This window comes from Bufo gargarizans, chromosome 5 (assembly GCF_014858855.1).
Source record: "Bufo gargarizans isolate SCDJY-AF-19 chromosome 5, ASM1485885v1, whole genome shotgun sequence".
Lineage (NCBI taxonomy): Eukaryota > Metazoa > Chordata > Amphibia > Anura > Bufonidae > Bufo > Bufo gargarizans.
In genome coordinates this window covers 267,323,560-267,344,887 of record NC_058084.1, presented here as the reverse complement: position 1 = coordinate 267,344,887, position 21,328 = coordinate 267,323,560, and the positions used below count along the sequence as shown (strand labels likewise).

The window sequence follows — 21,328 nt, the reverse complement described above, 5'->3', positions numbered from 1 at the left end:
ATGAGACTTCTGCACCTGTCCAAAGGGATTTGGGCCTACTCCTTGTAAACAAACTGCTGCAGGTGTCTCAGGTTTGCAGGGTGCCTTCTTCAGACTGCATGTTTCGGCTCCTTCTATAGATGTTCAACAGGATTTAGATTATGGATCATAGAAGGCAACTTCAGAACAGTGATGAGCGGCAGGAACAATATTTGAATTTGCGATATTTCGCGAATATTTGGGCAAATATTTGTCATAAATTCGAGAATTTGCGATTATTTTCTTGATTGCGAAAATCGGCAATGTAATATGCGCGTATTGCGGGCGCAATACAGGCGTGGTCACTGTTGCTAAATTTTTCAAGCTGCTAGAAGTTTCCTGAGACTGGAGACAATGGTTAGAATGGCAGAACATTACAATAGCTTTATATGCAGATAGAGTGCTCCAATATATTCGCAATTGCGCAAATCGGCAATTAATGATGCGCATATTTTTGCGCAAAACGTGCAACTTCACATTTTAGCAGGTCTGACTACATATTACTGATTGGTGCACCAAGTATTGTCACACTACCTAACACCCTGCACTGGAACCTATCAGCTAAACTATATTCCGATCTAACCTACACTGACTATCTCCCACTAACTATCTGTAATATATATATATATATATATATATATATATATTGTGGGGAACCATACTCACTTCACCAGTGTACAGATGCAGGGACATCAAAAGTGCAGCCAGTACATCCAGATCACAGCCGGGTCAAACAGTTGTAGCATGCTCTGACAGTGTTACTTCACACTGTTTGCCTTTCCTCCAGACTGAGACACACCTAAGATCCAGCAGCAGGATTAAATAAGATCCCTGGACATGAGCATGCCTCAAGTCTCGGACTAGAACCTGGTGAACAGGCACACACCCAACACATTGCCTGTTCCCAGTAAAAGCCCGTCCTGAACTAGCTCAACCAGCTACACTATCTATTTTCTGTGTCCACCAGCTAACTTAGTGGACACCTAGACTAGGGCTTTTACTCCACCAAGGCCGGGCACCTTGGTGGCACATTCCTGGTTAGCAAGCTACTTTAGAATGCTTCCTGCAACATTCTGGGTGACACATATCTCCCCTCATAGATGACTCCTGTCACCATCTCACATACCCCCCCTTTGTTCAAACCTGTGGGGGTGAACACATGCCATACAGTGGACTCTGGACAGGGCGTCCTCATTCCCCTGCAGCGTCCCCGACCTGTGTTCCACTATAAACTTAAAGAACCATCTGGTGACCCGAGCATTCCTCTCCTTCGCCTGACTCATCCACGTGAGAGGTGAGTGATCAGTCACCAGGCGAAACGTCCTCCCTAGAAGATAATAGTGTAGCGATTCAAGTGCCCATTTGATGTCGAGACACTCCCTCTCGACTACACTATACCTGGATTCGGCTGGCGTTAGTTTGCGGTTCAGGAAACTAATGGGATGCTCCTCCCCGTTAACCTCCCTAGACCTACTTCAGAGGCGTCTGTCTGTACAATAAACTCTTTATTGAAGTTGGATGTAACTAGGACCGAGGTCCCACACAACACCGACTTCAGTGACCTGAAGGCCTCCTCTGCCTGAACACTCCAGCGGACCATCACAGACTTCCGTCCTTTCAGGAGGTCCGTTAATGGAGAAGACAACGTGGCAAATTGGGAATAAACCTCCGGTAATATCCCACTAACCCTAAAAAAGCTTTTACCTGCCTCGTCGTAAGGGGTCTGGGCCAGTTCTGTATGGCTTCTATTTTATTTACCTGAGGTTTAATGACTCCCCGTCCAGTTATATACCCCAGGTACCGAGATTCTTCTAACCCTATTGTACATTTCTTCAGGTTAGCGGTCAACCCCGCTTTCCGGAGAGAGTCTACCACCTCCTGCACCTTGGGTAAGTGACTCTCCCAGTCTGTGCTAAACACTACAATATCATCGAGATAGGCCGAAGCATACTGACAATGGGGCTGGAGGATGATATCCATTAACTGTTGGAAGGTGGCCGGAGCGCCATGTAAGCCAAAGGGCAACATCTTATACTGAAACAGCCCTTCGAGGGTGACAAAGGCAGTTTTCTCCTTTGCAGCCTCCTTTAAGGGCACCTGCCAGTTCCCTTTTGTGAGGTCCAAGACCGAAAAGTATCGTGCTTGCCCTAACCGTTCTATCAATTCATCGACCCAAGGCATGGGGTAGGCGTCAAACTTTGATACTTCATTGAGCTTCCGGAAGTTGTTACAGAATTGTCGCCGAGCCTCAGGCACCCGATATGGCTTTAAGCGAACTTTGACCTGGGGCTCGGTGACAATGTCATGTCGGACTATGGAGGTGTGTCCAGGAAGTTCAGAGAATACATCCCTATTACATCCAATGTAATAAAGCTCTAATTTTAAATAAAGAGGGTGGTCGTAGAGTTATTCAATCAATATCACTGAGGTACGACTACCTAAAATTTAACCTTTATTTTGGTCAGTTAAAATTCCCTGAAAGAGGAACAACTAGTGCAACAAAACACAACACAAATACAGTACAATTAACACACGGACGAGCAGGATCAGACAAGCGGATCAATATGAGAGAGAAAGAAAGAAAGGGGAGGAACGCATCAGGGGAGGAACGCATCTGTCCCTACGATATCCCTTTATGACTCCTCAGCCCGGAGATGTGTCTTAATGGTAGGCACACTCCGTCCACGTACCTATGCTGTCTATCCTTATGATGCCCTTTATATACTATCCCATATGGATATCTGGGTAATAGTATAAAAAAAAGATATCGGTTGTACAATCACGTGTCCCGACGCGTTTCCCCCCTTCCTCTCATTGAAGGGGTTCATCAGGGGACAAAAACAATGTCAGTCAAACATATAAACTGTTCACAGATATCCATGCAGATGGATCATAAGTCTGGAGGCCACAACCAAAACCAAAAAACTGACTATAAAAGAGTCCGTGCGCGGCTATGTTAAGATAGACAGACTCCCCACCAGAAAGGAATATACTTAGCTGGTCCACTGGAAGGGTATCCAAGTCAGCGGTTCTATTCGAACATCTTGAAAGGGCCTCCAGGGGGCAAGATATGTTGTAGCTCCCTGGAGGCCCTTTCAAGATGTTCACATAGAACCGCTGACTTGGATACCCTTCCAGTGGACCAGCTAAGTATATTCCTTTCTGGTGGGGAGTCTGTCTATCTTAACATAGCCGCGCACGGACTCTTTTATAGTCAGTTTTTTGGTTTTGGTTGTGGCCTCCAAAACCGTCTTAAGCATGGATCCGGTTTCACTTTTGGCTAAACGCTTCCAGGGTCTTTCATTGGAGGTAGCTGACCTCCGTAAGACTTTTTCTCAGCTTCAAGTGACCGGTTCAGCTTGCGTTCATGGAGTTTGTTCTGAGCCTAAGATCTCGCTCCCGGATACGTTCTCCGGGGGTAGTGAGAATTTTGTGCGTTTTAGAGAGGCTTGCAAACTCCATTTTCGCCTTCTTCCCCTTTCCTCTGGAGATGAGGAACGGAGGGTGGGGATCATTATATCGCTGCTCAGAGGTAACGCTCAGTCCTGGGCCTTTTCGCTGCCGGAGGGGGCACGGCCTCTCCGTTCAGTGGATGAATTCTTTTTAGCCCTGGGTCAGATATATGATGATCCGGATCGTATTGCTCTGGCGGAGTCTAGACTACGTCTCTTATGCCAGGGTAAACAATCCGCAGAAATATACTGCTCAGAATTTCGGAGATGGGCAGCTGATACTGGTTGGAATGATGCTGCACTCCGAAGTCAATTTTGCCATGGTCTTTCAGAGGGATTGAAAGATGCATTTGCCTTTCATGAAAGGCCTATTTCTTTGGACGCTGCTATGTCTCAGGCCGTTCGTATTGACAGGCGTCTTAGAGAGAGAGGAGAGATCTCTCCTTCATGTCATACTCGGTCCCAGGACTGTGCAGCGGTCCCATTCTGTGCGCAGGGGTCTCAGTCGCTGTCAGCCCCTTCTGAGCAGGAGCCCATGCAGCTGGGGTTGATTGCTTCTGACAATAGAAGATTCAGCCCGCATGGGACGGTTTGTTTTTGTTGTGGAGGTATTAATCATTTGGCAAATATTTGTCCCTCTAGGAGATTCAGGCAGCTCTCTGGGTATAATAAAGAAACAAAGAGGAAAAAATCTTTGAAAAATGTTCCGTCTGTTACTATTGGCAGGGTTGAGGCGGAAATTGAAGGTTTTCCGTTTGCTTGTAGTTCCTGTTTTGTCCTGCCGGCTAGGGTGGCGCTAGAGAGCAAGAACATTTTTTGTGAGATTTTTGTGGATAGTGGAGCAGCGGTCAATCTCATTGATAATCAATTTGCGATAACTCATGGTTTCCAGGTGTGCGCTTTGAGAAAGGATATCCCTGTTTTTGCTATCGATTCCGCTCCACTTTCTCAGAAATCATTAAAGGGCATAGTTCACAATATCCGTTTGATTGTGAGTGATGCTCATGTTGAGGATGTGTCATGTTTCGTCCTTAGCGGTTTGCCCACCCCTCTGGTGTTGGGGCTGCCCTGGCTCACTAAGCATAACCCCACCATTGATTGGCAAGCGAAGCAAATAAATGGTTGGAGTGACTTTTGCAGAGAGAATTGCCTCATGACATCTGTTTCTGAGGTTGCTACTAAGACTATACCATCTTTTCTCTCTGAATTTTCGGATGTCTTCTCTGAGAGTGGAGTTCAGGATTTGCCCCTGCACAGGGAGTACGATTGCCCTATTAATCTCATCCCAGATGCCAAGCTGCCTAAATCTCATTTATACAATCTTTCCCAACCTGAGAGGATCGCTATGCGTGCTTATATCTCTGAGAGTCTGAGAAAAGGACACATACGACCCTCGAAGTCACCTGTTGCCGCTGGTTTTTTCTTTGTTAAGAAAAAAGATGGTTCTTTAAGACCTTGTCTGGATTTCAGGGAGCTGAACAATATCACAATTCGTGACCCTTATCCGCTTCCTCTGATCCCGGACCTATTTAACCAGGTTGTTGGGGCTAAAGTCTTTTCCAAATTAGATTTAAGAGGGGCATACAACCTGGTCAGGGTCAGAGAAGGGGACGAATGGAAGACGGCCTTCAATACCCCTGAGGGCCATTTTGAAAACTTGGTTATGCCTTTAGGTTTGATGAATGCCCCAGCCGTTTTTCAGCATTTCGTGAACAGCATTTTTTATCATTTGATGGGAAAATTTGTATTGGTGTATTTGGATGACATTTTGATTTTTTCTCCCGATTTCAAAACTCATAAGGAACATTTACGTCAGGTCTTGCTCATTCTGCGGGAGAATAAATTATATGCGAAACTGGAAAAATGTGTGTTTGCGGTTCCAGAAATTCAATTTCTGGGGTTTCTTCTCTCCGCTTCTGGTTTTCGCATGGACCCCGAGAAGGTCCGCGCTGTGCTTGAGTGGGAGCTTCCTGAGAATCAAAAGGCGCTGATGCGTTTTTTGGGCTTTGCCAATTATTACAGGAAGTTCATTTTGAATTATTCTTCTATTGTTAAACCACTCACTGATATGACCAGAAAGGGGGTAGATTTTTCTTCTTGGTCAGTAGAGGCGCGTAAGGCTTTTTCTGATATCAAGGAGAGTTTTGCTTCCGCTCCCATCTTGGTGCAACCTGATGTTTCGTTACCCTTCATAGTTGAGGTTGATGCTTCTGAGGTGGGTGTGGGGGCGGTCTTGTCTCAGGGTTCCTCTCCTGCCAATTGGCGACCGTGTGCCTTTTTCTCAAGAAAACTCTCCTCCGCAGAGAGAAATTACGATGTGGGAGATAGGGAATTGTTGGCCATCAAGTTGGCTTTTGAGGAATGGCGCCATTGGCTAGAGGGAGCCAGACACCCTATTACCGTATTTACTGACCATAAAAATCTGGCCTACTTGGAGTCAGCCAAGCGTCTGAACCCGAGACAGGCCAGATGGTCGTTGTTCTTTTCTAGGTTTAATTTTGTGGTCACGTTCCGCCCTGGAGTTAAGAATGTGAAGGCAGATGCCCTGTCACGTTGTTTTCCGGGAGGCGGGAATTTTGAAGACCCGGGTCCCATTTTGGCTGAAGGTGTGGTGGTCTCTGCTCTTTTTCCTGAATTGGAGGCAGAGGTGCAGGCAGCCCAGTCAGAGGCTCCTGATCTTTGTCCTCCTGGGAGGTTATTTGTGCCTCTCGCTTTAAGACACAAGATTTTTAAAGAACACCACGATACGGTCCTTGCTGGGCACCCGGGGGTAAGAGCCACACTGGATCTCATCGCTCGGAGATTCTGGTGGCCTGCGCTTCGTAAGTCGGTTGAGGGTTTTGTGGCAGCCTGCGAGACTTGCGCTCGTGCCAAAGTCCCTCATTCACGGCCATCAGGTCCTCTCCTTCCCTTACCCATTCCTTCCCGTCCTTGGACACATCTGTCCATGGACTTCATAACGGACCTGCCTCGTTCCTCGGGGAAGACTGTGATTCTGGTGGTGGTGGACCGTTTTAGCAAAATGGTGCATTTCATCCCTTTTCCTGGTTTGCCCAATGCTAAGACGCTGGCGCAGGCATTTGTTGATCACATTGTCAAATTGCACGGTATTCCTTCAGACATAGTCTCTGATAGGGGCACGCAGTTTGTTTCCAGATTCTGGAAGGCTTTCTGTTCTCGCTTGGGGGTTCGGTTGTCATTCTCTTCTGCTTTCCACCCGCAGTCGAATGGTCAGACAGAGCGCGTCAATCAGAATCTGGAGACATATCTGCGTTGTTTTGTGGCGGAGAATCAAGAGGATTGGTGTTCTTTTTTGTCCCTTGCTGAGTTTGCTTTAAATAACCGTCGTCAGGAGTCCTCTGATAAGTCACCATTTTTTGGTGCATATGGGTTTCATCCACAGTTTGGGACTTTCTCGGGAGAGGGGTCTTCTGGTTTACCTGATGAGGACAGATTCTCCTCGTCTTTGTCATCTATTTGGCAAAAGATTCAAGATAATCTAAAGAGCATGAGTGAGAGATATAAGCGTGTGGCTGATAAGAGACGTGTGCTTGGTCCGGACCTGAATGTTGGTGATCTGGTGTGGTTGTCTACCAAGAATATCAAATTGAAGGTTCCCTCCTGGAAGTTGGGTCCTAGGTTTATTGGGCCTTACAAAATCCTGTCTGTCATCAATCCTGTTGCATACCGTCTTGATCTTCCTCAGACTTGGAAGATCCATAATGTTTTTCATAAGTCCTTATTGAAACCTTATGTTCAACCCATTGTACCCTCGCCTTTGCCTCCTCCTCCGATTATGGTTGATGGGAATCTTGAATTTCAGGTCTCTGGGATTGTGGATTCTCGTCTTGTCCGCGGTTCTCTTCAGTACCTTGTTCACTGGGAGGGGTATGGTCCTGAGGAGAGGATGTGGGTCCCAGTGACGGACATTAAAGCCTCTCGTCTCATCAGGGCTTTCCATAGGTCCCATCCTGAGAAGGTGGGTTCTGAGTGTCCGGAGTCCACTCGTAGAGGGAGGGGTACTGTCACAACCAGACAGCTGAGAAGCTCTGACAGAGGCCTTTCAGAACCTCCTCTTTGAGTTTCTGTGTTGTGGTATTCAGCTCCTCCTCTCCTTAGCCTCTCTCAGCTGTCATGTGTTGGACTAATTGCTTCCCTTTAAATTCTTCCCCAGAAGGCTTTTCTGGGCGGCTTATATTTCTTCCTGGAGTATGTGTGCATGCCCATCTGGTTCTCCTCTCCTCTACAAAGTTAAGTGTTGAACTGTTATCTGTTATTTTCTGTTTGCTGGATCCCAGGTGACCCTGACTCCCTCCGTGTCTGGTGTAGGGAGCCGGTGGTCGTGTCCCCTCATTATTGTAGGGTGCTCAGGGGTTATATAGTCAAGGTACGTGGATATGCATACCTCCACCATTCGGATCTATGCATAGGCTAAGCAGCCAGGGAAAGTGCCAGGTCTTCTACAGGGGTCTCCCTTTTGTTCCTTAGCTGTTGGATCCAGCGAGTCATTTATGCATGTTGTTTTGCCTTGTTACCTGTACACATTCCGTGACAAGTACCTCTTGTTGCACCTTGTCCACCCTGTACAATAGGTCTTGGTTAATAGCCAGGTGGGGAAACACAGATTCTGCTCCTGGGTGCTGAGCTATGCCATTGATTATGGTTACCCCTTCTCTCGCCTGCATCAATGTAGGATCCTGGAGCTGGGCTGTCCCAAACGTTTCTCGGGACACCTCCAGGTCTGGGATGGATGGGGTCTCTACCGTCTCACTGGCCAACACCTCTAGGGGAAACCTATTGTGGTGGTGACCGCTATGGCTGGTACCCCAGTGTCGACGGGTTCAGGGCCCGGACAGTCTTCCCCCCTAAGAGAATGCCTACCGTTCTTCCACAGTGTCCAGAACATGGGTAAGTCTCTTCCCAAAATGGCATCATAAGGGAGATGTCGCCCCACTCTGACACCATGTTGTACTTCCCTGCCTGATGTGGACAGGGTAACCCTCGTTGTGGGATACTCCCGGAGGTCTCCATGGATACAGACTATGGCCATTTTCTGATTTCCTGGTATTTCTTCTGAAATCAGTGACTTATGCACAAGGTTACCAGGCTCCCAGAATCCAGCAGCACCTTGACCAGGTACCCATTAACAAAGACCTGGCACAAGCGAGGCGTATCAGCGGCAAGCAGGGGGTCAGCAATACACACAGGCCGTGCATAGAACGAGGACCGGCGAGCGAACCCGCAGTCCATGGGTTCAGAAGTCATAGGGCAGTTAGCCGCAACATGTCCCGGGCCTTGGCAGAGCCAGCAACGAATCACAGTGGCCTTGCAGGTCCCCGGGACTCGCCTCACAGGAGTTTTGGTAGCGTTCCCCCCCATAGAAGGCTGGACCCTTGCTCCAGACTCCCTAGGCTGGGAGGTGGGCTGGCATGTCTCTCTCAACTGAGCAGAGTCCTGCATCAAGTCCTGGGTCGCCATATACCACTCGACCAGGTTAACCAACTGATCAAGTTTGCCTGGGTCTCCTTGGCCCACCCAGCGATGTATGGCCCTCAGCAGCGTGCGCACAAAACGGTCCACTACCATGAGCTCAATCATTTGTGAGGGACTCAAGGTCTCCGGCTGGAGCTACTTCTTCACCAGGTGCAGCAAGTCATATGCCTGAGACCTGGCTGGCCGGGTCTCTGAAAAAGCCCACTGGTACACCCTTTGTGCGCGCACATACGTGTTAACCCCCATCTGAACCAAGACCTCACCTTTAAGTTTCTCATAGTCCTGGGCGTCCTCACGACTGAGGTCAAAATAGGCTTTCTGGGTGTCTCCTACCAGGAATGGTGCCACCACCTCAGCCCACTGTTCAGACGGCAGGTTTTCCCACTCCGCTGTCCATTCAAATACCGCAAGGAATGCCTCCCCTTCGTCCTCAGGACTCATTTTCCCCAGCGCTGACCAGACTTTATCTCTGGCTGCACACGGAAACGGGGTCACTGCAGGTGGGGTTCCTTGCTGGGATGCTCGTAGGGTCTCTTGCATGGCCGCCATCTGTTGAGTCAACAGGCTGTTTGTCTGTTGTTGCTGGGCGTTCGGTGCTTGCTGTTGTGCATTGCACTCGGCTTGTTGGGCATTAGCCGGGAGCAGCTGCTGTAGTATTGCCTCCATTTGATCCGCTGTCTTATGGCAAAACTTAGCTGGCTTTATGAAGGACATGCACAATAGTGTTTGCCTCATGGTCACTTGCACGCATCCTCCACCACTTGTGGGGAACCGTACTCACTTGACCAGTGTACAGAGGCAGGGACACCAAAACGTTCAACAAAAGTCCTCTTTATTTAGGCTTTTTCATCAAAAGTACAGCCAGTACATCCAGATCACAGCCGGGTCAAACAGTTGTAGCACGCTCTGACAGTGTTACTTCACACTGTCTACCTTTCCTCCAGACTGAGACACACCTTAGATTCAGCAGTAGGATAAAATAAGATCCCTGGACATGAGCATGCCTCAAGTCCCGCACTGGAACCTGGGGAACAGGCACCCACCCAACACATTTCCTGTTTCCAGTAAAAGCCCGCCCTAAACTAGCTGAACCAGCTACACTATCTATTTTCTGAGTTCACCAGCTAACTTAGTGGACACCTAGACTAGGGCTTTTACTCCACCAAGGCCGGGCACCTTGGTGGCACATTCCTGGTAAGCAAGCCGCTTTAGAATGCTTCCTGCAACATTCTGGGTGACACATATCTCCCCTCATAGATGACTCCTGTCACCGCCTAACAATATATATATATATATATATATATGCTAACTAACTATCTAATGTAATTAAACAGTGAAGCACAGAGCACAGCAATGACATTGCTGTCTCTCTCAGATCTGCAGAATACTGCCGACGAACGCTAGTGTGAAAGTAGCCTAAATGTATCATTTTAAAGGAAAAATACGTTGATTCAAATTTTCACGGTGTCAACAAATCCCAAAAAAGTTGGGACAAGTAGCAATAAGAGAAACATAGAAACATAGAAACATAGAATGTGTCGGCAGATAAGAACCATTTGGCCCATCTAGTCTGCCCAATATACTGAATACTATGATCAGCCCTTGGCCCTATCTTATATGAAGGATGGCCTTATGCCTATCCCATGCATGCTTAAACTCCTTCACTGTATTTGCAGCTACCACTTCTGCAGGAAGGCTATTCCATGCATCCACTACTCTCTCAGTAAAGTAATACTTCCTGATATTAGTTTTAAACCTTTGCCCCTCTAATTTAAAACTATGTCCTCTTGTAGCAGTTTTTCTTCTTTTAACCTCCTGACGCCTCGCTAACGCCGAAAGGCGTCATTGCTGCGGCGCTGCCAGGTCACACTAACTGCCAATAGGCGTCATCTCGCGTTAGCCGAGATTTCCTGTGAACATGCGCACACAGGCGCGCGCGTTCACAGGATCGGAAGGTAAGCGAGTGGATCTGCAGCCTGCCAGCGGCGATCGTTCGCTGGCAGGCTGTAGATGCGATTTTTTTTTTAACCCCTTACAGGTATATTAGACGCTGTTTTGATAACAGCGTCTAATATACCTGCTACCTGGTCCTCTGGTGGTCCCTTTTGCTTGGATCGACCACCAGAGGACACAGGTAGCTCAGTAATAAGTAGCACCAAACACCACTACACAACACCCCCCCCCCCCGTCACTTATTAACCCCTTATTAACCCCTGATCACCCCATATAGACTCCCTGATCACCCCTGTCATTGATCACCCCCCTGTAAGGCTCCATTCAGACGGCCATATGTTTTTTACGGATACATGGATTGGATCCGCAAAACACATACGGACGTCTGAATGGAGCCTTACAGGGGGTGATCAATGACAGGGGGGGTGATCACCCCATATACACTCCCTGATCACCCCCTGTCATTGATCACCCCCCTGTCATTGATCACCCCCCTGTAAGGCTCCATTCAGACGGCCATATGTTTTTTACGTATCCACAGATACATGGATTGGATCTGCAAAACACATACGGACGTCTGAATGGAGCCTTACAGAGGGGTGATCACCCCATATAGACTCCCTGATCACCCCCCTGTCATTGATCACCCCCTTGTAAGGCTGGCTCCATTCAGAGGTCCATATGTGTTTTGTGGATCCATGGATCGGATCCGCAAAACACATACGGACGTCTGAATGGAGCCTTACAGGGGGGTGATCAATGACAGGGGGGGTGATCACCCCATAAAGACTCCCTGATCACCCCCTGTCATTTATCACCCCCCTGTAAGGCTCTATTCAGACGGCCATATGTTTTTTACGTATCCACGGATACATGGATCGGATCCGCAAAACACATACGGACGTCTGAATGGAGCCTTACAGGGGGGTGATCAATGACAGGGGGGTGATCACCCCATATAGACTCCCTGATCACCCCCCTGTCATTGATCACCCCCCTGTAAGGCTCTATTCGGACGTCCATATGTTTTTTACGTATCCACGGCCTTACAGGGGGGTGATCAATGACAGGGGCAAAAGACAACTTTTCCCATTTTTTATACAAAGTTGGCATTTGACCGAGATATTTATCTCACCCAGCATGGGTATATGTAAAATGACACCCCAAAACACATTGCCTAAGTTCTCCTGAGTATGGCGATACCAGATGTGTGACACTTTTTTGCATCCTAGGTGGGCAAAGGGGCCCACATTCCAAAGTGCAGCTTTAGGATTTCACAGGGCATTTTTTACACATTTTGATTTCAAACTACTTCCCACACATTAGGGCCCCTAAATTGCCAGGGCAGTATAAATACCCCACAAGTGACCCCATTTTGGAAAGAAGACACCCCAAGGTATTTCGTGATGGGCATAGTAAGTTCATGGAAGTTTTTATTTTTTGTCACAAGTTAGTGGAATATGAGACTTTGTAAGGAAAAAAAAAAGTTTTTTAATAGCTTTGGGTGTATCCCATCAGGCCCCTGTGACCTATTTGTATTAATTTTAGACAGCTGACTTAGAACCTCTTCCTCTGTAAAGACACATGCATCAAAAGATTCATTAGTCTTCCTTCCTAACTGAGGTCCTTTTCCTTACTAGGAGACTGGGGTGTATGAAACAAATTCGGGAGGCTGGTAACACCAACTAGACCTGCCTGGGCCTTTTTTGTGGGCTGTCTTTTTCATACCTGTGTGTGACCAATACTCACTGTGTGTTTTGATATATAGTCACTGCAGGTTTTATTAGGCTACCACACAGGTTGATGGTGTATATCTGAGTCCCTCTCAACCTGCTAGGTACCCTGTATGGCCTGTTTAAAACTGAAGAGGGTTTATTGTCCCCCTTATTTTTAAACCGTTTATATTCAATAAAAGATTTATTATTTCGTTATTAATTAGTGTTCTTTCAGGACTGAGACTTTCTACAGTCACGTAGACCTTCTGAATATGTTCAACTGTAGAAATGGGAACATCATGCTGTTTGCGGATGATCCTATAGGCCAGGGGTACTCAAGTACTTTTTGTAAAGGTCCACATACCTGAGTCTGCTGTAGTATGAAGGTCCAAGCTGCAAAACAAAAAAATATATAAGGAAGGGCAACACCATTGGCGTGTAGCGCTGCATTATTATTTTTTTTACAATAATCCACACCTCAAAGCCCACCTAATCTCCTTTCTGCCGACCGAACATTGAGAATGTCCTTTCAGTGCCCCCTAACAATAATTATGCCCCTTTAATGCCCCTCAGACAGTATGATATCCCATTATTGCTCCACAGAGTATGATACCCCTGAGTGTACCCTCACAGCAGGGTTATCCCTTGGTGCCCCCACACATTATGATGTTCTTTAGAGCCCCTGACACATTGAGATGCCTCCAGAGTATGAATACCCTAATTGCCCCCTCACAGTAGTATTGCCCTCTCTGTGCCCTTTTCACAGTTCAAATGACCTCTTTGTGCCCCCTTCATAGTAATAATCCCCATTGTGCCTCCTTCATAGTAATAATCCCCATTGTGCCCCCTTCATAGTAAAATTCCCCATTGTGCCCCCTTTATAGTAAGATTCCCCATTGTGCCTCCTTCACAGTAATAATGCCCCTTAATAGTAGTAATGCCCATTGTACCCTATTCAAAGTAATAATGCCCATTGTGCCCCCTTAATAGTAGTAATGCCCATTGTGCTCCCTCCACAGTAATAATGCCCTCTGTGCCTCATCCATAGTAAAAATTCCCATTGTGCCCCCTCCATAGTGCCCCCTTCACATTAGCAATAACCATTGTGCCCCCTCCAGAGTATACATTTTCATTGTGCCCCCTCCAGAGTATACATTTTCATTGTGCCCCCTCCAGAGTAGAAATGCTTATTGTGCCCCATCGTGTTAAACAAAAACAAAAAACACAGTAACTACTCACCTTGTCCCGTTCCTGAAGTTCACAGTCCTCTCTCCCCTGCTGCAGACACAGATCGCTCTGCAGCACAGTGTGTGGGGCTTATGCAGATTTCTGGGCTGCAGGCTCCGCCCACACAGGCCGGCAGCACGATCTGTGCCTGCAGGCTGAATGGTGAAGCAGGGAGAAATCTTCCTGCTTCACCATTTAGAGCGCAGTCGGCCTGAAGGAGGGGAGGAGTGCGGAGAGCTGAGCGGTGAGTGACAGAACCGCAGCTCCCAGCACTCCAGCAATTAGTTCTTCCAGCTGTATTGATGAAAGAGCTCATTGCTTCTGGACTCTGGCACCTCCCTGAGAGTGGCACCCGGGGCGCACCGCCCCCCCCCCCCCCCCACTTAGTACGCCATTGCATGGGTCCGGACAGCTGGCAACTGCGGGCTGGATTCGGACAGTTGAGTACGCCTGCTATAGCCTTTACTTTTAACATTTTTGTCTATTATTTTCTTACTTTCCTTAGCTTTCCTTTGTCTATTTTGAGTGTGGTACCCACCATGAGCAGCACACTGACCACTTTTTACCCTTTAAGTAGGCAGATTGACAGATTACAAGTTTGAAGACACCTGTAATGTTCAGTACAGGACACACCTTAGTTTAATATTTCCCTATGGTCAAATTATTTTCAATCTTTTCTTATCATTTTTGTCCAAGGTTTCATTAGTTTGTTTCATTTTTGTCCAAGTTTCATTAGTTTGTTTTATAAATTATTCTGTTGAACCGCAATTCAAATGCAATGTCTGATTTTCATTAGTTGATTTTCAGTAAATATGTATTACTTTTGTCAGTTTTAAGCTATTACAGTGACCATTGTGTGTTTTTCTATCTTTAATGGAAGGATACTAACAATTTTGTCCATGTGTATATATGCTGTATATATATATAAGTACACAAGCATTTGTGAGGTCAGGCACTGATGTTGGACTAGAAGGCATGGTTCGGAGTCTCTGTTCTAGTTCATCCTAAAGATGTTAGATGGGGTTAAAGCCAGGGCTCAGCAAAGGCCAGTCAAGTTCCTTCACACCGAACCTACAATTATAGTATATAACTGTCCCTATATACTGAAGAATAGCTTCTCTCTGCCTCCCTGCATTCACATTAGTAGTCAATTACTGCTCGCTGTTATGTATCTCCCGGCGGCTGGTTAGTTACTCAGCACACGGGAGATACAACATAATCACTCACTATGAGCGATAGGCATGCTGATCAGTGAGAAATAGCAAGCATGTGAACATATATTTAGGGTATGTATGTATTAATATACTGTACACTAAGTGAGGTCAGCAGCCCAACAGCCCCCAGCCCAGCCCAGCCCAGCCCGTCTTCCCAGTCAGTACTGTACTGTACTGTGCTAGTAAGATAGATATGCTTTAGCATTGCATGGTTAGAGAGCGCTGCTAAGGGACATTTCTGGGCACGTTTTCTACCATAAATGTCCAAGTTCTCTAACTAAGATATATTAAAAAAATGTTTCCTTTCACTGTGCTTACACTTTAGCAAACAAACATGACAGTCATAACAGTTACACTTTAAGGTTGAAATTACTTATATCAAAAAGGGATTAAAAATGCACTTGTGTGCCCTTAGTTGTGCCCTAACTATATTTACTTAAAATGTAACTGCCATTTCACTACCAAATATGAAATTCCTAACATATGTGATGCTGAAGGGAAGGTAATCATGAAGCTTTATTTTTCAGTTAATTTTCCTTTCTGATGTCTGTATTCAGCCCTTAGCAACCATATTTTTCTTTGCCTCTATTTTAGCATCTTCCTAAAATGGTCCCTGCTGCACTTCCTGTGTTCTGTCTTCATACACGTTCACACAGTGTAAAGTCTGACATTCAGCATAAACAATTTATGTCTTCCAAATGAGAGGACTGTTCTTTGTAGTCTAACTTGTTTATTGGTCAGCAGGTTTGTTTTGGCAAAACAGGATCATTTGGTAAAACTACAAGAATACAAATAACATGTATAAGTATAAAGTAAAGAATAGCTTGTACTGTAACATTTGCATTAACACTAAAAGCACATGGTAAAATGGCTGCCTAACATAGGACTACATGTCTAACTAACAGTAGTAACAACTCCCTGAGTAACAATGATAACTAGCTGAACAGCTCTGCAGGTGTCAGAACCCCACAATCAAATACTGATGACTTTGCTTTTGTTTTCAAATAGTACAATTAAATGTTACGTTTTACTGGTACTATAAACAAATTTTTTGTGGAGTTACAGTCTCCTCCACGTACAGTGGTTAAAATATAAATCACTGCACAGTGTTAGGGAACAAAAGAGCCATAAGTAAGGAATGGACATACTAGGTTCTCATCAAAGTGAAAGGCACTCTTTGCAGATGCTGTGACTGATAAATAAGGGTCCTGAATGAAGGCACCCCCCCTGTAATCATGTCCCACCATAAGAACTCTATCCACAGGATAGATAATAAGGGGTCTCAGTGGTGGGCATCCAACCACTACTGAAGTAAATAGAGCAGCAGTTGCATATCCATACTGCTGTTCCATGCATTCTCTTTCAGACAGCCGATATGGGACTCTAGGACCCCATTTTCTTGATTGCTGGGAATCCCAGCAGTGCCCCCACCTCCACTCAGATACTTATCAGTGATAATAATGTTTACCACAACATTAGTTTTGCATGTGTGAAAACAGTCCTTTATGTCTTATGCAGTGATTTGTGCATCGTTAATTGTGTCAAGCTGCATTTTATGATTTTTTTGTAATCGTTACTGTTTATTTGACCTACAGCAGCTCAATCATTGTAATTGTTTATTCACTGGTTATTTAAATGTCTCTCAGAAGTTATTAATATGTAAATGTGTGTGATTCCAGGTTTAATTATCCATGAAGGAGCAGCTGTTTATAAGGTCTTCAGGAGATGGAGAGCAGTGAACTTGCACTGGGATGTGTTAAATTATGACAAAGCAACAGACATAGAGGAAAGCAGCCGTGCAGTGCCTTCAAACAGTAGGACATTGTGGCTACCATTAACTGCTTTCCGACCCAGGACCTTGGTTCATCCAACACGTTTAAGCTCTCCCAGGCTGCAATGTGGATATGTATTACTACATTTGTTCAACAGAATGAGAACTCCACCTGAAGAGTCCATAGAGGACAGTACATCAGGCGAGGTTGTCATGAGAGTGACTTCCGTATAATGAGTCAGGACGACCACAAACATTCCTTTAGCTGTGAACAGTGTTTTTGAATGTTAGTGCAATGAACCCAAAGCACTTTTAAAGTATTTAAAAAATATATATATATATATAAAAAAAACATTTTCTAACTTAAATTCTTTTTTATAGGAGCTGTTATATTAAAAATACAGTTTTCAGAAACAACATATTTTTGCATTATTTGGCTTTTTGCATATATTTATATGTGGTTGAAGTATAATTGATTAATTATACTATTTTTACAATTAAATGGTTATCCAACCCCTATAATGATCCCCCCTGGTGCCCGGGCACCTCATATAGGTAATACTTACCCCGCTCCCGGGCACCCATGTCGCTCCTGATCCCCTTACTTCCACCACTGCATCTCCGGCCACAACTGGTATGAGCCTCCCTAGCATCGCGGAGCGACATGAGTGCTGGGGAGTGGGGTAAGTATAACCTATATGAGGTGCCTGGACATTAGAGGGGCCATTATAGGGGTTTGATAACCCCTTTTAGGTATTTCTGCTTTCTTCTTCATATTACTCAGGGACACCAATGGGGCTATATAGTAAATTCACTCATGATCTGATAAAATGATAGAGTTCATTGACTCCTAAAACAGCTTCTACAGAATGCCCGATCCCTTACTATTCAAGCAATATACATAGACAAAAATATAAGCATCTTCTGGAGCTGAATGACAACTAAATAGCAAGAAAACAGTTTTAGACATCCTTCATAGGACATAAGGAGTTAATGGAGCAATATCCTGTTTACCATCTTCTGCCACACTATTGACTAGTCTCAATTAAACAAAGTTCAACTCTTTCCTCAATGTATATTGTTTTGTGGTATACCGTTCCCACTCTCGACACGTTCAGTGATAGCTTGAGTTTCTAAGCACTTAACACTTACTCTGGACACCAATCTGTACTCCCCAAGTTCAACCAGTTGTTCAAACAAAGGTATTCTTTGTGCTAGTGCTACAGGTGGATAACCTTTGCGCAACCCCTTTGGTTATAAAAATAGTTAAAAACGTATGATGCGATTCCTGCCCATATTGTCACGGCTTGTGACTTTATGTTGTATTTCTATGTGACATTCTATAACCCTGTATCTCTATTGGGCTGTCCTGGCATTTATATTATTTCATCATGCCAGGCTTTTTCTTCTTTAGTAGCAGCACCGGACGGCCGCACTACTGCCGTCCCAGTGCCGCATGCTACGTGTCTGCACGCTATACATGAGTGCATGCAGCACTACTATGTATGTGTTTAGCAGTAGTACTAGTAGTAGTGGCGACTGTATAGTTGTAATGTTAGTGGTAGTAGGGGATTAGCAGCAGGGAGTAGCATCTGTAGTGGTGGTGGCAGCAGCAGCAGCCATACAATGTGGAATATGATGGTAGGCAGGCGGACAGCGGTAGTGGCATGTTGGGATACTGTTAGTAAGGGCAGATGTATTCATTGGCCTCTGCCAGAGGAGCGTGAAAATCCTTGCCTCATTTATTTTGAAAAACGTGATGTTTTGTACACTGAAGAACTTCTGTTTGGGTGTCGCAACGCTCCCGGGCCACTTGTCCAGTCTGCCTGTCGCAAGTTCATGGGGCCTGGGAACATTGTATGCGCCGGAAAAAGGCCAGTGTCCAGGTAGGACCAAACGGGTGTTGAGGCTGTACACCTCAGTTTGCTGATTTGCGTCAGCTTTTTGTTGCACATGAAATAATTGTTCCATCATGTTGATGATAATGAACTGGCTTTTGTTGCTTGTGGTAGCAGAGACTTGGAGGGGGTTGACTCTGCATGAGGTGGAGAGGGGCCACTTGCCAAATGGTGCCTGCTTGGCGAAAGCTGTGGTAAGCTACATACAGTTTTCCTATTAAAAATTTAATTTGACCTCCCTTTCAGCAACAGGAAAACATTCCCCCATTTTGCTTTAATAGCTAGGGTCTAAAAGCATGGCTATCTAGTAATCATCAAACTGCTTCATGTAAATTATACGTCTTTTATCATGTAAGCACAGCTTGCCATTCTGGCCAGGATGCCGAAAGACCCAGTTCTTTCCTGCTCCGCCTCCCACTGAGATGATTGCTCATTGTGGTTCGGTATCGTTGTCATCATCATAATCAACCTATTGCTCCTCCACCACCTGCTCCTCATCCTCCACCTCCATGGGACTTTATCCATGTGGGTCCCCAACAGCTACAGAGCCGCCAGCAAAATGCATAAGCTGTCCTTCATTCACTGTCCTTTGTTGCATCAGAGTGACCATCTACTCTAAGATAAATATCAAATGGATGAGATAGTTTATGCCTCAGTTGTCCCTACTGACACAGCAGACTATTCTGTTCCTGCAAATCCAGGAGTGTGTGCCTTGCCATGTAAGAATGGCTGAATTGTGAGGACAGTCTTCTGGACATTGCCAGCACCTTCTGCAATCCAGTGTACTTTAGTTTTGCACTATTAAGTTGATCATTTGAGCCATGTGTTATTTCCCCCCCAATGCAGCACAACTACAATGTGTCTGCAAGTGCTACTGACCACCTTGCCCAGTTGGTAGTGTTGAGCATTTACGAAGCGTCTAAAGTGGAATTCCATCCAAAGTTTAAGAAAAATTTGATTCACAACAAGTCTGTTGCAGGGACAGTGGAGGGAAATAATTGGGAAAGTTTTTACACACTGTAGGGAGAGCATAAGGACAGTGCGGGGACAGTGCAGGCTTTGTAATCTGAAGATGAAGGGATCCATAGGAGACAGCCCACAGAGCTATCTAATTGAACAGTGTCCAACTTGGTTAATAGATAAGCAATTCCATTACTCCTTGCTTCTCAAATTGGGGAGAATACGCTGTGTAATTTAAAAGTTATTGGGATGCCCCCCTTGTTAATAGAGCAACAATTCTTTTACACTTTGATTCTCAACTTGGGGTGAATAAGTAGTGTAATTTAACTGTTATTGGGGTGCCCACCTTGTTTAATAGATACGCAGATCTATTACCCCTTGATTCTCAAATCGGGGTTAATAAGCTGTCTAATACTACTGTTTTTGGGGTGTCCACCTTGTTCAATAGATAAGCAATTCCATTAGGCCTTGATTCTCAAATTGGGGTGAGTAAGCTATTTTACTGTTATTGGGGCACGCACCTTGTTAAATAGATAAACAGATCTATTACACCTTGATTCTCAAATTAGGGTGAATAAGTTGTGTAATTTACCTTTTATTGGGGTGCCCTCCTTGTTTAATAGATAAGCAATTCCATTAGGCCTTGATTCTCAAATAGGGGTGAATAAGTTATTTTTACTGTTATTGGGATGCCCACCTTGTTTCATAGATGATCAATCTCATTATGCCTTGATTCTCAAATTGGGGTGAATAAGATGTCTATTAACTACTGTTATTGGGGTGTCCACATTGACATTGAATGACTTATTTTACATATACAGTTACTGTATAGTATGTCCAACAGCAAGGTTCCACAGCCTTCTGAGGGAGCGGACAGTGGTAAAAATGTTGCTGGGGCCAGCATAATTAGCAGCAGAAAAGGGGGGGGGGGGTGTAGCAGCAGCAGGGCAGAGCTGCCGCTGTCACCCAGTGATTGGGTTTTGACCAGCAATCTAGCTGTTCTTTAATGGTTGACTTGGTCTTCAATATCATCTCAACTGACATCAGACACCCACAGCCAGAATTCGGAGGGTTCCTCTGACACAACAATTAGTTGGCATGGCCCAGGAACAAGTTCTGTGCCCCCACCTATCCTGAACCTTCCTCTTTCTGTTTCTGCTCGGGAAGTATTGTATGCTGCCGGCTGTACTCCGCTTTTCAGCGAAGATGAGCTTATTGAGGACAGTCAGCAGCTACTGCCCAGTCCAGATTTGGAGATGAGGTCCACTGCTTCCTCTTGTAGGCATGCAAGTAGCAAAGATGATAGTTGCGAGGGAGCAGGTGTTGCAAGTAGTGTCCCCCTTTTAAAATAGAGAAGCAATTTTATTACGCCTTGATTCTCCAATTGGAGTGAATAAGTAGTGTAATTTAACTGTCATTGGGGTGCCCACCTTGTTTAATAGATACGCAGATCTATTACACCTTGTTTCTCAAATTGGGGTGAATAAGCTGTCTAATACTGTTATTTGGTGTCCCTTTTGTTAAATAGATAAGCAGATCTATTACGCCTCGATTCTCAAATTTGGGGAAATAAGCTGTGTAATTTAACTGTTATTGGGGTGCCCACCTTGTTTCTTAGATAAACAAT

At 45.4% G+C, this 21,328-nt stretch overlaps 1 protein-coding gene across 1 annotated transcript in view; it reads left to right on the top strand.

The window, feature by feature from the left end:
* MARCHF11 (membrane associated ring-CH-type finger 11) overlaps window positions 1–17,079 on the top strand; it is a 77,949-nt gene extending 60,870 nt beyond the window's left edge. The window contains exon 4 of the mRNA XM_044295278.1: window positions 16,752–17,079. Coding sequence (XP_044151213.1) covers window positions 16,752–17,077 — 326 coding nt within the window. The 3' untranslated portion in view covers window positions 17,078–17,079. The remainder of the gene's footprint in view (window positions 1–16,751) is intronic.
* The last annotated feature ends 4,249 nt before the right edge of the window (window positions 17,080–21,328 follow it).